General features: G+C 42.3%; 1 protein-coding gene across 2 annotated transcripts in view; it reads left to right on the forward strand.

Annotated features, from left to right (window-relative positions):
- The window catches only part of svep1 (sushi, von Willebrand factor type A, EGF and pentraxin domain containing 1), a 90,918-nt gene that overhangs the window by 22,083 nt on the left and 53,027 nt on the right, over positions 1 to 15,808 (forward strand). For both annotated transcript variants that reach the window (XM_022764181.1, XM_022764182.1), the window contains exons 2-3: positions 2,377 to 2,632; positions 4,389 to 4,565. In XM_022764181.1, coding sequence (XP_022619902.1) covers positions 2,377 to 2,632; positions 4,389 to 4,565 — 433 coding nt within the window. The remainder of the gene's footprint in view (positions 1 to 2,376; positions 2,633 to 4,388; positions 4,566 to 15,808) is intronic.

Raw genomic sequence — 15,808 nt, forward strand, 5'->3', positions numbered from 1 at the left:
TTTCTTCTTGTGCAATAATGATCAGAAGATTTTCATGAGCAAAATGTGCTGAAATTTAGACAATATTTATTAGTTTTTATTCACTCGTTTTCTTCCCCGTTTGTGAATCGTATGCATATTGTACCTCTCTACCACCTGCTGTCACCGTTTGCAGCCTATGTGATTGTTTCAGTTTGTTAGATGCTGCAGCTGCATCATTATTTGCTGCTCTCTGTATCCAATGTCTTGAATGATAAGGTGCAGGCAGAGAGTTACTGTAAAGGGCATCCCCTTCCCACACACTGGCTCCTGTGGTTGCCTTTATGTTAATACTCTGACCTAAAGTATGTGGAGACTATTCAGAAGGGTGTTATTAGTGGGTATGCATGCGTATGCTCCGTTTGGTGGCATCTCCACACTCGCTAACACCAGCCACTGACTCATGGCTAAAGCAGAAACCACTGTGACCCAGCAGCACTTTGAGCAGACGCCTAATAAAAGACCTAAAAACACCCCAAAACATTCAGCATGTACACATAAAGAGGAGATGGCCAAGCATACCAACATGCGTGCACACACAGATCCACTCATTGTTATTGTGCTCTGGCATGAAAAGACTATAAATGTTAACACTTAGACACAAACATCACTGTGCTGACAGCTGGTGGGAGCCAAGGAGAACCAGGGAGGGTGGCAGCCTGATGGGGTGCACTGACAGCTGGGAGCGTGCGCAGCGAACCTCCCCTGAGCTGAGAACCAGAGCTGCAGGCAGCCCGAAGCTCTGAGGATCAGAGAAAACCAGGCTCTCCCTCTCCTCTATTCTCTCTCCATCTTCCTTTTCCTCCTTCACTCCCTCGCTTCACGGGCTCTGTAATTACGTCGCTCCTGCCAGAGCCGCTTGAAGTTTAGCCAATTAGACAATAAAGACCAGAGCTTTCTCTCCTGCTCTGTTTCCCTCCCTCGGTGGTCACACCCTTGCATGTCTCCTCTCTCCTCGCCTCCTGTATTTTACATTCTGTCATGTGTAGCTATTACGTCCTGTTTGGACTAACACACATCCTTTGTTTCCCTCCAGTCTTAAATTCTTTACAGTATACCCACGACCTCTCTGGCTTTCAGTAAGTAAGTAAGTGGATATCTGTCCTACTGACTTCATCTTGGCTCATTTTCTCTCCACCTTATGCTCCAACTTCTTTTTCTTTTCATCCATTGTTCACTGGTTTTTATCCACATACCCTCTTAACCTCATTTAAAGCACGCTTACAACAAACCCAGACACTTTCAGCTTGGCCTCCTCAGCGAAGCTCAGCAGATGGTCCTGTTTTTTTTTTTTTCGTTACTCCAGAGAAAATAAAGATATGTTTCTCTGACTTTAATGTCCTGTCTAATTGTATGTGGTGGATTGTAAACGGTGGCTAAAGTTAGTTTGGGAACTATAGCCGGTGTCTGGGGCGGACGCAGCAGCCTGGCCTGTGTTGCCCAGTGTTCTCTCGTGGTTTTAGACCACTGGCAAGCAGTCTCTAGTCTGTAAGAGAAATAACTACAATTGTAGAGCTTTCTCCTTTTTTTTTCTGCCCCTCCTCCCCGTCCTGCCCTCTCTGCCTCTCTTGCTGATGTAGGGTTTTGAGGAACCCTAGAATTGAGGGCTGTTTTTAGTGGTTGTGTGTGACGTTCTTCGTTATTCAATTTAGTCATGTCACTAAAGCTGGAGCTATGTTGGTAGCATGCTGGCAGGCAGAGCAATGTGTGGGATGTGTGTATTTGAATGGATGACCTTTATAATAAATACAGGAACAGCACATCTACATTATCAAAGGCACAATTTTGACTCGCTTGTCAGCTTCATCTTCATGGTTTTTTGGAAGTGCAATGTCTATCATGAGTCCACTCTTTTTTTTTTTTATTTAAACTTTATTTCCGAATTTAAAGGAATAGCTCAACATTTTGGGAATATAAGCTTATCTGCCTTATGGCTTTCATATCTGCCCATTCAAAATGAAGCTGGAGCCAATGGTTAGCTTAGCTTAGCATAAAGACTGGAAACAGGGATAAACGGCTAGCCTAGCTTTGTCATGACATAACAAAATTCACCTACATATCATGTTATGGTTGTTTAATCTAAACAGAAACCGAGATGTAAAAATTACAGTATGTGTTTCTATGGGAGATCATCACAGTGATGACAAGACTCCAGGAAGTCACTGTTTCTGGCCAAGAAATAGTCCAATACGTAATTCCCTGTAAAACCACAAATTGTCGCTTTTATACTTTGGTTTTTTGGGTTTCATGATGCAACTAAATTGAAAGTTCCTCTCGGAGTTTAACCAACCAAGTGGTACAAAGATTTGATTCATTTTTCTTCTCCACTTAATGAGTTTATATTTTCCCCTCTCACAGCAAATCCTGCGTCACTCTCGTGCTAACGCCACCAAGGTTATTTTCCTGATCACTGATGGCTACTCTAACGGAGGAGACCCTCGACCAGTGGCGGCAGCTCTGAGGGAACGCGGCGTTGAGATCTTCACTCTGGGCATCTGGCAGGGTAACATCAGGGAGCTCCACGACATGGCCTCGCAACCCAAAGACCAGCACTGCTACCTGGTGCACAACTTCGCAGAGTTTGAGGCCCTGGCTCGTCGTGCGCTGCATGAAGGTAAGAAAAACAGGCGAGGATTACTTAAATTGATTTGTTGTTATTTTACATCTTGTAAAGACAGAATCACAGCCCTCCTGAGGTCATGTAACTATGTTCAAAGAAACATCTGTAATGTCACTTCACAGCTGCAAAGACATATCAGATCTCACCCGTTTTCCACTTGCACAATTTAGCTGCAAGGTAGTTACATCGAGCCTTATGTTTTGGGAAATTAAAATTTAAGCTACCACGGCTACTCTTTTTTCTCTTTGAAGCCTCATTGCTCCATTTGACCTGTAGCAATATTTCTTATATGAAGTTTTTGACCCTGTTAAAATTCAGTGTTTACTTAAAAGGAAGCAGATAATATTTTAAAAGGAATCTGACAATGTACATTTCACATGGTCTTTTTTGCTGTGTACTGCCAACAGCCATTAGGCCTCACTTCTGTACAGATTGGACAGAGCAAAGCACTTTTCCCACACTTCAGGGGGACTTCCCACAATTTGGTGAAAAAAGGGATTCAGTCGTATCTTTAAAACTTAAAATACAGCCATAAAATATCACGGCTAAGTGCAACACTGAGCGTGTAAAAAACTGTAAATCATGCACATGCACTTGCGAACTGTTTGTGCACGTTCACACACAGTTTCTGAAATCCCAGACGGTAGGTGCAGCAGTAGAGATCAGTGAGACGGCGCAAGGATAAGTCTGCAAAAGCCAACACAGACCGTACTATCAGCTCAGCGTCCGCCGTCTGTCACGCTCTGTCCTGAAGTGTGCCCCGGCGACTCTGCCAACACAAGCACAACATGTTTTCAACATGGAGCCACATTTTGAGCCACTCTTGCTGCCCATGGATCAAATCACATAAGTTACACCAGAACTGTCTCCTCTTCTTCTTCTTCTTCTTCTTCTTCTTCTTCTTCTTCTTCTTCTTCTTCTTCTTCTTCTTCTTCTTCTTCTTCTTAGTTTTTGTCTTCTTTTGTTTCATCTTTTTGGTCTTCTTTGGCTTTGTCTTTTTTCTTCTTCATCTTCTTCTACTTTCTTCCTCTTCGTCGTGTTTTTCTTCATCTTTTTCATCTTCTTTGTCCTTGTCTTCTTTCCCTCTATATCATTTTCTTCTTCTTCTTCGTCTTCATCTTCTTCCTTTTTGGCCCTGGAAAGACCATCAAAGGAAAACGTCTCAGCTCAGATTTATGGGCTTTTATTACTGATTACTGTCTTTCGGAGCAATTTTTAATAAAGGGAGAAGAGGATGTGGCCGTTTGCTTTTAGTCAGTTGTACATGTGTGGCTTGTAGCTGCTGCAGATTTTTATTTATACACTTCTGCGGTTAAGGTGTTTTGTTCACTTTGCTCTCTGATTTCATGAGACATCAGAGGCTGAATTTAAAACCAACTTCAGCCTGTAGTCTGTCTCAATTACACACTGTACAGAACCAGAAACAGACATTTTAGACTGTCCTTTGCAATTTAGTTTTTTTATTACAACATCACGATATGAAGAAAATAAACTCCAGCCACACTAGTATTAAGAACAACCTTACTGTCAGACAGATGTGTTTTGGCTTGCTGTGGAGAAAACTGTTGCTGGATCTTTTACTCCTAAGACAGTTTCCTCTTCTGCACCGTCGGCCCTGTGTGGCTTCTAAAATGCAGCTATAACAGTCTCCAATTAACTGAACACTCAAAATAAATTTTCTGATTGCAAGGTGGTGTAATTTGATCCTGCTGCAACCTGCAACTTTCCTGTGTTTGTTTCCCACCCACAGACCTCCCCACAGGCAGCTACATCCAGGAGGATCTGTCACGCTGCTCCTCTCTGTGTGAAGCAGGCAGGGACTGCTGCGACCTGATGGCGAGCTGTAAGTGCGGCACACACACCGGACAGTACGACTGCATCTGCGAGAAGGGATACTACGGGAAGGGTCTGCAACACGAGTGCACAGGTAGGACAGAGGGATGTATACTTGTATATTTCACCAGCCTTTCCTCCATTTTTCCTGTCTCAGCGAACTCATACTTTTTTTTTTCATTCTCAAAAGTCCTCTTCCTTTCCTTGTCAACTTGTCTGAGTTGAAGGTGCTTTCAGAAAGCAGTGACATAATAGTCTAGCAGGTTAGAAACGATCTGTTTGCCTGAATTTGAGGAGAGTTGAGTTTTTAACTATAAATCACTCATATTACCATTTATTCTGTGCCAAACACTGATGCTGATTGATTCCTCTTACAACTGTCACATGTGGTAAGTGAAAGATAAATCAACCCAAAGTACTCGTAACATGAGCAGCTACGTTTCTGTGTCTGTGTGTATTTTTCTTTGTAAACGAGTCATAAGATCTAAGCACAACAGTGTGCTGCTCGTCGTCTCCTCGTTACCGAGTGCAAATGTCACTTGTCTTGACAAACTGTCGATTTGAAACAGCTCCTAACTCGAGCAGTGGCAGCCAGCATCGGAAAAACAGCACCACTTGAATAAGCAGACAACAAACCCAGTAAAAGCTGTGTCTGTGGCATGTTTAGCATTGCTGTGTTGTTTTTGTTTCTTACCACTTTCCACAAACTGACCAACATTGTTTTTGCCCAGATTTTGTTGCACTAAAACATGCTCGTGCCTTAGAGATTGACCTTTTTGGAATTCCTTTTAGTTTCTCTTGTTCTTGTCTTCTTTACCTGCTGGTGTTTCCTCCAAATCACGTCCACTTGGCCTCAGGTTGCTGTCGAGCTCACTACGGGTGAAAGTTAAATAAGCAGCCTTTCCACCACTCAGTGTAAGCTGTTAACAGGGCAGATCACTATCAACAAACCCAATAATGTGGAGGGGGTGGAGGACTGAGACAGACTCCCAGCTGGACCCACCACATCCTGCTCTCCACCTTCAGTTTCCTCCTTTAAATCACATCTCATGCATTCATTTCTTTCTGCTCTACATTCAATGAAAAAACGCTGCTGTCATTTTAAAACTAACTGACTTTTTTTTTGTGGCTGTTATTGCTTTGCCTCCCACTTCTGTTTCATGCATATCCATCCGAGGAACTAAAACATCTGTTTCATCTGTTGCCAGAGTGCTTTGCCTTTTACCCTTCTGTTCCTTACTACTGGTTATTTATGATGTTGGGGCTCTAGGAGTTATTATTCTATTATTGTACACAAATTTGATTTTAGAGCAAAAGTTGCACTCGTCTATTTGTGTGTGCGTAGATGCAAACGCAGGCGTGTCCATGTATAAATGAATGTGGTGTACACACATATATGGAAATATTTCCGGGGTTTGGAAAATTATACAGATCCATGAGCTGTAAATTCAAGTTGAAATGGTAATGATATAATTTCAAATACACAGGCTAAAGTGCAGGAATGAATAATGAAGAGTGAAAATATGGGATGTAGAGAGCTTTGTCTCTTTGTATTTTCTTCTTCATAAACACAAACATTTACCTTTCTTTTCATCTGTCTTGTAGTCTCCTCACAGTCTCCTTTCTGAATCTCCTTAAAGTCTGAAAATATGTTTTAGCTAATATCATTTAAACAGCAGTATTTTAAATGATGTGAAGACGATGGAGCCTTTTGGTTTCAATTTAAATTCAGGGACATGCCAAACAGTTCTATTACTTCCACACCATCATTTGGTGGAGATCAGAAATAATAGAAACACTCTCTGTGAATGAAATATATATATATATATATATATATTCATCTTTATTCCTCCCCAGACAGAAATGTTGGATATGTCTTTGCTGAGTGGAAGTGGTGAGGCAGTGGCTCCTCTTTCTGTCAGGAAACCCTCATATTCAGCCTTTAATTCTTCTGAAAGGTCCCACCGCAGAATTGATAGATGATCTTTGTGGCAATGCTTTAATTATGTTTTGCTTGAGTGTGTTGCTCAAAATCAAGCCAACACTGGAGACAATCAAGCTTTAACACTTGCCAGCAGCCTGTGTAATGACAAATTAATTTGCCTTCAAAATGTCCATCCTTCGGTCTGTTAAATCTCCATGTTGCACAGCGTAATGCTGCAATTTGATGCAGGTGGTCTCCATCATTTAAGAATAAAGTTAAAGGCTTTTTTTTTTTTTTTTTTTTTTTTACTGAAAATGCAAAGAAACAGATGCACTGGCTGGTGTGTGTGTCTGTGTTAATGTAACTGCTGTGTTTGACCTCGGTCATTCAGACACTCAGGTGAGACAGGTGGGGAGGAATGGGGAACTAAGAAGAAAATCAGTGCTGAGTGCACAGACATTTGCGTAACTCAACTCTAAGAGGACAGACACAACCAGGACATAATCTGAGTTGTGTTTGCCCTCTGTGTACCTGTGCGCATGTTTGAGAGACGTTTGAGTGACAGATAGGTTTAAACGATTCTGATAAGTGTTTAAAATTCAGAGGGAGAAAAAGAGAGCGACAGGGGGAAAGCCAAAGTAAAGGGCATCAGGGTCATCGTGCCAGAAAGCACGCCTCCTTAATTCTCATCAGATGTTGTCGAGACTGGAGCCCCACTCCGCTTATTAATCTGTTTTAATGGTTTAATTAATAGCAGAGAGCAGACTGCAGAGTTGGCTCAGTCAGCGAAAGGAAGGAAGGACACAGTGAGGCGCTGCAACCGCAACTGAGGATTGCTTCCTCTGACTGTCTGTCTGTCTGTCTCTGACTACCTCATATAACAAGGTCTCATGGGAGAGCAGTGGGCTATTTTGTTGTGGACACTTAATTGTCTATAACAAGTCATCATCCTCGTGGTATAGAGCTGACATGTATCCATAGTGCGCCGACCCATGCTGGAATTTGTGCCACTGCAGTTGCTGTTGTGGATATGTTGGCAAGCTAAGTCTCTATTAGCTCTGTTCAGCTTAGTTTTGGTTTTGTTAAATGGTGCGAAATACCCTTGTATGTGTTTCTGAGCACTACATTTATGGAGGGTTTTATCCTCTAATAACTTGCGAGGCTCTTTTGAAGTAGTGGTGGCTCCAAAACCAATTAGGTTTGCAGTGAGAAGAGTACGTAACCAAGGAACATACAAGTAAACTCGACAAGCCCCCGCTGTTTTCAGAAAAACCCAGCGTTCTGCTGTAATATTCTGTTGCTTTAACCTCAATGAGCTTGGCTGAGCCGTAGGTGTTGTGCGAATTATGGGTACGCCGTGTGCTTCGGTAATGCCAGGGCTCTTGAGTGGCAGACAGACGCAGCCATACACTGCCAGAGTTATATGGTCGCTCTGGTTTGCATGAGCTCGATGGTGGGCGTGAGGCTTCAGGTGAGTTTGTTGTCTGGACTGAAAGTTTGGAGAGTTTTCTGTTTTTCTGACTTTGTTTTCTCACATCTAATAGTCTTTGACACATCTGAAAATAATATGAGCAAACCGTAGGCCTGTCAGTGAATTATTGTTATCATTGGCTGAAAGGCTCTGTTGGAAACACTATCCAAATCCCCACAGTGCACAGCAGTGTTGTTTATGAATCTGTCGACAGCCAAGTGAAACAGCCTCTTCCACAAAACACAACTGGAATCCCAGCAGATAGAAAACGAACGATGAACCCAGATCCTGCGCATTTTGGTTTACTCCGACATGTGAAGCAGGACAGTGTCGTCTCCCTTCTAGTATCAACCTGAAGCTCTCAACATCTGTATCACGGAGGATCACCGGTGGAATGGGGAAGTGGATAAATGGAGTGAGAGGTTGAGAGTGTATGTGGGGCGGGGGGGTGCATGTTTTCCTCCTGTCACACATTCGGGCTTATCAGCCTCTTCTGTAGCCCGAGAGAATGACAGGAACTCTGGACTGTGTTAATGTGGTGTCAGCACAGGCTTTGTTCTGCTCAGAACGGCTTTGCTCGGGGTGAATGGGGGAGTGAGAGAGAGAGAGAGTTAGAGAGGTAAAGAGCAACAAACAGCTTGAAAGCATGAAGGAAAAAACGAAATGGAGAGAAAGAAATAGATAGAAGAGATGGAAGGTGTGTGGAAGGTGCGGATTATTGCATCTTAAATAAGCAAGAATCACTTCAGACTGGCATACATCTGATAGGAGCTTTGTGGTAGGTATTATATTGAATAGTTTAATATACTATATGTTGTTATTATTCAGGGCACTCAAGCATTCATTTGAGTTCTTTGTTAACACAAAATAAAGTGAAAACTAACGAGCCCTGTTGAATGAATAGTCGTGACAGCAAACCGTCTGAGAGATGGTGTATGGAAGGATTTTGGATTCACCACCACATTAGCTTGTCACTCAAGAGAGGCAGTGAATTCATGGAACTTCGTCACTTCTAGGCTTTAGGCTTTGTGGGTTGTATTTGGAATTAATTGCTTCTCATTTGTTTGAATTCTGTGCATCTCCGCTTAGTGCACATGATAAATGTAATAATACAAACATGTGGGATGTGCAAAAAAGTCAAAGAATTAGAGATAAAGTTGAGATAAAATACTTTAAATTCAACATGAATGTTATTTATTAGGCAACTGTCCCCTTACCAGCTAATTCTGGAGCAGCAGATGGAGTTTGCGTAGTTGACATGGCTCAGATGGCTCAGTTGTAGTATAATAGTAGTATAGTCGTATCTGAACAATCTCTGTGACAACTGACTAAACAAACTGAAAACTCTAAGGAAGAGTGAGAGGAGTTTGGAAGCTCCAGAAAAAGCTTATGTGCTGTTTTCTTTTCAAACTGTAACTCTCAGGTTTACTATAACATATACATCGCTGTTCCTTTGTTCTTTAAACATCCATTAATTTTGTTTATTGATGGATGTTTGTGATTGGAGTATGAGGAAATATATTTAGATGGCCTACCCTTTTTCTCTTATCAGGATATGAATTGCTGACTGGAATGCTTTGCGTGTAGAAAAACATTTCCTCAGAATTGACACTGGTAAAATTGCACAATGTTTACAATATTAATTTCATAAAAGCCTCTTGATCCCTGGAGGAGACGCGTGGCTGCGGTGAGCTTCGACTCGACCCCGAACATAACGCATCTATCTCTCGGCGGATGGACTGGACTTCACCGCATCTGCATTGTAAATATTTACGGTCTCGATGTGAACGACCGAGAGACTTCAGGAGGGGAAGCCTCGAGGTGGACATAAATTGAACAGAGGAATTAAAATGACAAGGGGAGAGGTGGAATTTGTTCAGTGCTAAGGAGTACAATGAAAAGTGTTGAAATGGGAGGAATGTTGCAATCATTATTTCTTTTCCTCTCTCCTTTCACTTTTTTTTGGCTTCACCGCCTTGCAGATGTCGCCAGTGTAAATGAAACACAGTCAAAATAAAAATAAAAAAGCTACAAAGGATAAATGTTTTTTGTGAACTCTCAGGAATGCAGCTGAACTTGACGCCGCACTGGTTATCGCCGTCTCAGTCCTCGACGCTCTGCAGCTCATCCCGCTCTACACGATCACGCTAACACTTGCTTACACACAGTCATCAACACACACGCACAGCCGTGTGTTATTGGCGTGCTTTGCATGCCCACACCTCTGACCCATTTAAATATACCACAGTCAAGCATCTGACACATACCAGATGCCTGTCTGAGGAGGCAATAGTGCACAGTCTGTTTATACCGCACACACTACATTGACATAATACATAACACTAGTGAGCTTCTAAATCTTACATGTTTAAATACACCGTTAATAGGCTTGTTGCAGCTCACTCAAAATATAACTCTTTTTTTTTTTTTTAGATCTGTATTAAAAGGTAAACAAACAATTCTGCAAGGATGTAAACACAGCAGTCTAAATAAACAGTATAGCTGATGCCTACACTAGGCCTTACTGGAAGAATCATTTCATATGTGCCGTCACACTAAATATGGAATAAAACATAAACAGCTTCACTGAACATTTCAAATTTCATGGCAATCTGCCAATTATATTTTGATATTTTGTGGGAAGAAAAATTGTGGTCTGTGATGATACTAGAGGAAAGTCAGGGGGACAAAAACATTAATATTCAAGCCCCAGGGATCACGAAAAACATGAACTAACTGCCCTGCCGGTAGAATGGCTGAAAAATGACAAGAGTCAGAGATGAAAGATATTGAGATTCATCTCTTGGAGACCATTAATATTTAACATTGACCAGAAGGTTGTTTCTCAGTGGTAAATGTCAACCCCCCAGGATTACTAACATGTTAGATCGTTCTGGACCAATGAGTTGGATGGACAGCCAACTGACATCCATTAGCGTCACTGCCTAACCTTGCAACCTTGCATCCATCTCGTCAGATTGCAACTTATTCGCTTAACTCCGGACCTCAGTGGTTTGGTCCAATCAGCGTCCTACGAGGGAGGAACTGCTGGCAGCTACGGAGTCGCAACAGTGTCTTTTAAGCACAAATTTTCCTTACAAAGACGACAAGAATCGTCTCCCTACATGCTAACTAGCTTTCAAAGCTCCTCAGACCGTCTGTTGTTGTGTTGCGTTTCCTCTGCGGTGCTCTCCCACTACGTCATATGATGGACAGATGGTTCATCCAATCACCTGCCAAGTATTTTTTTTTTTTTTTAAGCACTTGCCCTTTCCAAAGAGTTTCCAGTGAAGCCTTCCCAGATGGTTCTGTGTAACAAACCATCTGGTGCGTCTGGTCAGCCACTGCCAGCAGATGGATGAAAGTGGCCTAATATGTGACACTGGACTTCTGTTTGCTCAATCTTCGTAATTTGCACTTAAATGTTTTCAAAAGTAAATATGTTTCTACCAGAGGAGTGTACTTAGTCAGCTCATCCAACATGTTACATAAACTCTCTCATAAAGACTCTCTATTTCCTCCGACTGCATAAATCCTAATCCCCACAGCATCAATAACCACAGCAGACTGTCTGCTTCTGTACAGTATGTCTGCATCTGTCCAAGTCCTTGTTTCTCAATGTTTTTGTGGTGAAAGTAAAAGCTTCAGTTGCTCAACACCAATTCTGGCTCAGTTTTGGTTTAGTTGTGAGCAGGAGGCAAATGCCTTGGATCTCCTGAGGACAAGTGGAGGAGGGTTTTTGGGGGGTCAAGTACCACCACTCCCCCCTACTCCCCAAACCCCCATTAATTGCTTAAACTGATTGGATGGAACTTTAGGTTTGTGTTTTTCTTTGGTGAGCAGAGAGTGGAAAGAGAAAGAGGGGAGGGCGATTCCTTCCCCCGGAGCCATGCGTCTTTTGTGGTGGATGGATGGAGAGCTTTCAGTGACTGGGCAAAGATCAGACTGGCTCTGAGCCAGACGGACAGAGAGGGGGAAATACTACCACTAATAAGCTCAGTAATAAAGATTATTTATATGGAACATAATTGCAAAGTGATTTACAACCAGTAACATATTATGTGATGTTATGTTAATAAAACCCAGACAAATAAAACATCAAAATGTGATTATGGAGGAATGAAATGGGCATATAAGTTGGGTTCAAACTATTTATAAAGTGTGCTGTATAACATGTGTAAACCTACCTGTGGAATTGTATTTATGAGTGAGTAAAAAAGATAACCTTAACACCTTAGTAGGACTAGCTGCGGCTCCCCATCTTTTTGGCGCTTTAATGCAAAGAAACAAATTTAATCCCAGATTTATTGCCAATAAATGCGTTATTGAATAATAGGCGTTTTTTTGTTTTGTTTTTTTAACAGTTTTGTTTTTTGTATCTTTTACTAACCAGAGCGGGAAAATGCCCAGAAAGGTGTTTTTACTGCTGGTTTTAAAAGGTCCCAGTGTTAAACTGCCCTCAGGTGCTTTCGGACAGTCTTTAATGTAATTTGGTGTTTGAAGTTTTTACTTTAAAGCAGATTGTATACATCAGGCTTACTGTACAGTGCGGTGTGTTAAAATCCATATTAGTCCATCCCCCAGCACCACATGTTTTAGCCCCATTCCACCCTCTCTTCCCTCATTAAATGACACATATAGGTCTGTAAAAGGCCTTAATTGATGATTACTGCTGCCGTGTTTGTAGGTCAGGGATGCTGTAAAGCAGACATGACTTGTGTTATAAGCTGAGGCCACTCTGTGGGTGAGTGTGGGTGTTTGTGTGTGTGTGTGTGTGTGTGTGTGTGTGTATAAAAAAGAAGACAGAGATGAAGGAGTGAGGAGGCAGCAAGGCTATAAACTGGCCCTAATAGGACCCTCCTCTGCAGGAGAGCATGAAGAACAAGGAGCCGTGAAACAGCCAGCGGTGCGAAGCAGAACCTCACTGTGTCATTAACACTCCACCTCTGTCCATCCATCCCTCCACCTTCCTTTCCATCGCTCCGCCAATTTCTATTTTATTTTCCTCCTGCCTTCTACCGCCTAGGTCTCCTCCCTGCTCCCCGCCCTCACAGCTTCCCCTCTGTCAGCCACTGTACCGTGTCACCAGGTGCGCCAGACACAAATTAGCCATTTACAGAGGGATATTTTAAACACACCAGAAACACCTCTTTTTAAGTCTGCTCTGATCTGATTCCAGCTCTCAGGAGCGACCAGGGGCAGACACACAAAGTTCGGATATGCTGACAGTCATGAATTCATAACTTATGATTACTTTTACTGTCAGTTTGTGCTGATTGATTTATAATTTACAGAAAATGTCAATCACAGTTTCTTAAAGCGGAAGGTAATTTCTTGTTTAGTCTGAACAACAGTGTCACAACTGAGAAACTGAAACCAAGGGAATCTTTGGTCATTTTGCTTGATGAGTCAAGTCAAATTTTATATTTAGAAATTTTATATTTTATACAACCCAAATCATAAATTTCTCAATGGACTTTTACAGTCTGTACAGCACACACCACCCTCGGTCCTTAATCGGATAATTAAAAACTCTCAGGAAACCTCAGGAAGAGCAAAAACCACAGTTAGGCAATCGTTCATATCATTACTCTGTGTTGACTGACAAACTTAATTTCAGGTCTTCCTTGTAAAACTAATTACTGTGAGCAATTTTCATTTATAGTTTTGGAATTAAGATATGGTTTGTCTGAATTATCATTTGTTTCTTTGAAAATCCTTTTTACATTTTATTGAAAACTTATTTGTTACTTGTTATTTCAGTAGTTCTGCTCAGTGACTTCTGCTACTACTGACAAAACAAAAACTATTCATAAACAACATGATCAATAATGATTCCCACACTGTGGCCAGGAGTGATAACACTGTTTTTTCTTATTCTTGTTTGAGCTTTTTCAAAGGCACACACTGTTTGAAAGCACAAATTCAATCATCGATCAATGTCTTCTCCACCTTGACTTTTTGCTCTTCAAATATCTTAACTTTTTTCTGCCTCCATTTCACTCTCACACATAGTTTAGATTGACAAATGTACCCATGAGAATTTAAGGTGGGATGAATCTGCTTTAGCATCTTAAGTGCTTTTCTCCAGTATGTTTTTCAAGGCCTTTGCCCTCCTTCAAATCCAACATGTTTGTCCCTTTCTGTGACCCTCGTCTGCCTCTGGATTCTTTCACTGACCCTCCCACTTCCTTTCACTTTCTGATCTCCTCACTGTGTGGAGTGTGTGAGCTGACTGACTGAAACCTCTCTGGTTGGAGGGAGGCGATGAAGAGGGACTCGTCTGGCTACGTCAGAGGTCAAAGGCTAAAAATGGAGGAAATCAGCAGCTGCCAGCTTTCAGGAAAAGCAGCATTTTTCTCTCTGTTTTTGTTTCTGCTCTGACACAACGGCCTCTTCGACTCCAGAAAATGAGTTCAGTTGAACCAAAACAACAAGCAAAATGAATGCAAATGATTCTGTGTGTGATAGTGTGAAAGAAAGATACATAAACACACTAGCACCCAAAAGTGGGTGGATCTGTGTCCTTTTAGTGAATCTGTTTAGCAGGATCCCTCCCTGAACTCCCACTGGGAAACACCAACTCTGAGGCTACTGTGGGAATGAATAAATGTGTGTGGTGGTTTAGTGTGTGTGTGTGTCTGTGTGTCTATGTGTGTGTGTGAGAGTGAGTGTGTGTGTGTGTGAGAGTGAGCGAGCGTGCGCGTGCATCTGGTGGGATGTTTCATGCTACGTTTGTGTATGTGTGCATGCACAATCTGATGACACATCAGCCTTCAAATCACATCAGGAAATGTGAAAAACATTCAGGAATCTGGTGAAATGGTGACGCAACAACTGAAAAGGATATGAAGACAGGCCTTTTTTTTGTAGACGTGTTAGTGTTAACATGCTTAGTGTTATGCTATGTTGTCCCGAGTGAACTGAGATCATGCCGCGGCCTTCTATCGCAGCGTTTCTCGGCACACTGACATCTGTAATCAGGCACACCAGACTGGAGACCAACCTGTGTTTGTACAGTTGTTTAGCGGTTTGCCTCGCTCTCCCGATCATTCCCAATGTTCCTGGAGTCTGTAATAAGCAAGCAGGACAAATCTCCCTGTCCTTGGGAATCTGTAAAATGTGTCCAGTAATTGCGGTGAAATCATTCTCCTTTGGGAAAAGGATTGAATAATAAGCAGGAAAACAGTGTTGGAGCAAGCACTAAACAACTAAACTTCCTTAGTTTCCTCTCCAAAGACCACCTTGCATCACATTGCAGGAGTTTCACATTCTTTGGATAAGGGGGTCCGTGGAGGTCTCCCTCCCACCCGATGGAGGTTGTGTAGGTGGACAGCTGTGCAGCAGCCACATCTCGCCCACATCCACCCCCCCACACCCCCCCACCCCCCTTTTTCTTACTCTGCAATCCAGCTGGAGAGCAGACAAGACTTCAATGAGACTCTGGCGATGTGATTTAGAGCCTCCTGACATTCCATGAAGATAGGATTCCCAAACTTTTTCAGCTTCAGGTGACCCACGTATCGAGGTTGGAAAATTCCTGTGACCCTTATTGTTGCAAACACGGTCTCATTGCACGTCTTGGTTTCAGTCTTTGACTTGATGAGGGCACAAAGTGTCTCCCCAAGTGGAACCATAACTAAACCAGGTGACAGCTGTCTGTAGGATGGCTGCATGATTTTTCTCGGTCTTATTCTGAAACCAGCTGCTGGATGTTTCCTGGTTCATGATAATTACCTGAAATGGAAGTTTTATTACAGCTGGAAGGGTTCCAGTGTCTTGCTGAGGGACACTTCAGCAGGGAGGGATTTTCCTAGTGACCTTATATTTGCCACTCATTTTCTCTTGTTCATATTGTCACTTTAAGAACACATAAGAACACATATGGCAGCTTCTTGGTTCAACGGGGCCTCACAGATTCATTCACTCTTCATATTCCTGA

The sequence above is a fragment of the Seriola dumerili genome, unplaced genomic scaffold, assembly GCF_002260705.1.
Source record: "Seriola dumerili isolate Sdu_G_001 unplaced genomic scaffold, Sdu_1.0 BDQW01000531.1, whole genome shotgun sequence".
Lineage (NCBI taxonomy): Eukaryota > Metazoa > Chordata > Actinopteri > Carangiformes > Carangidae > Seriola > Seriola dumerili.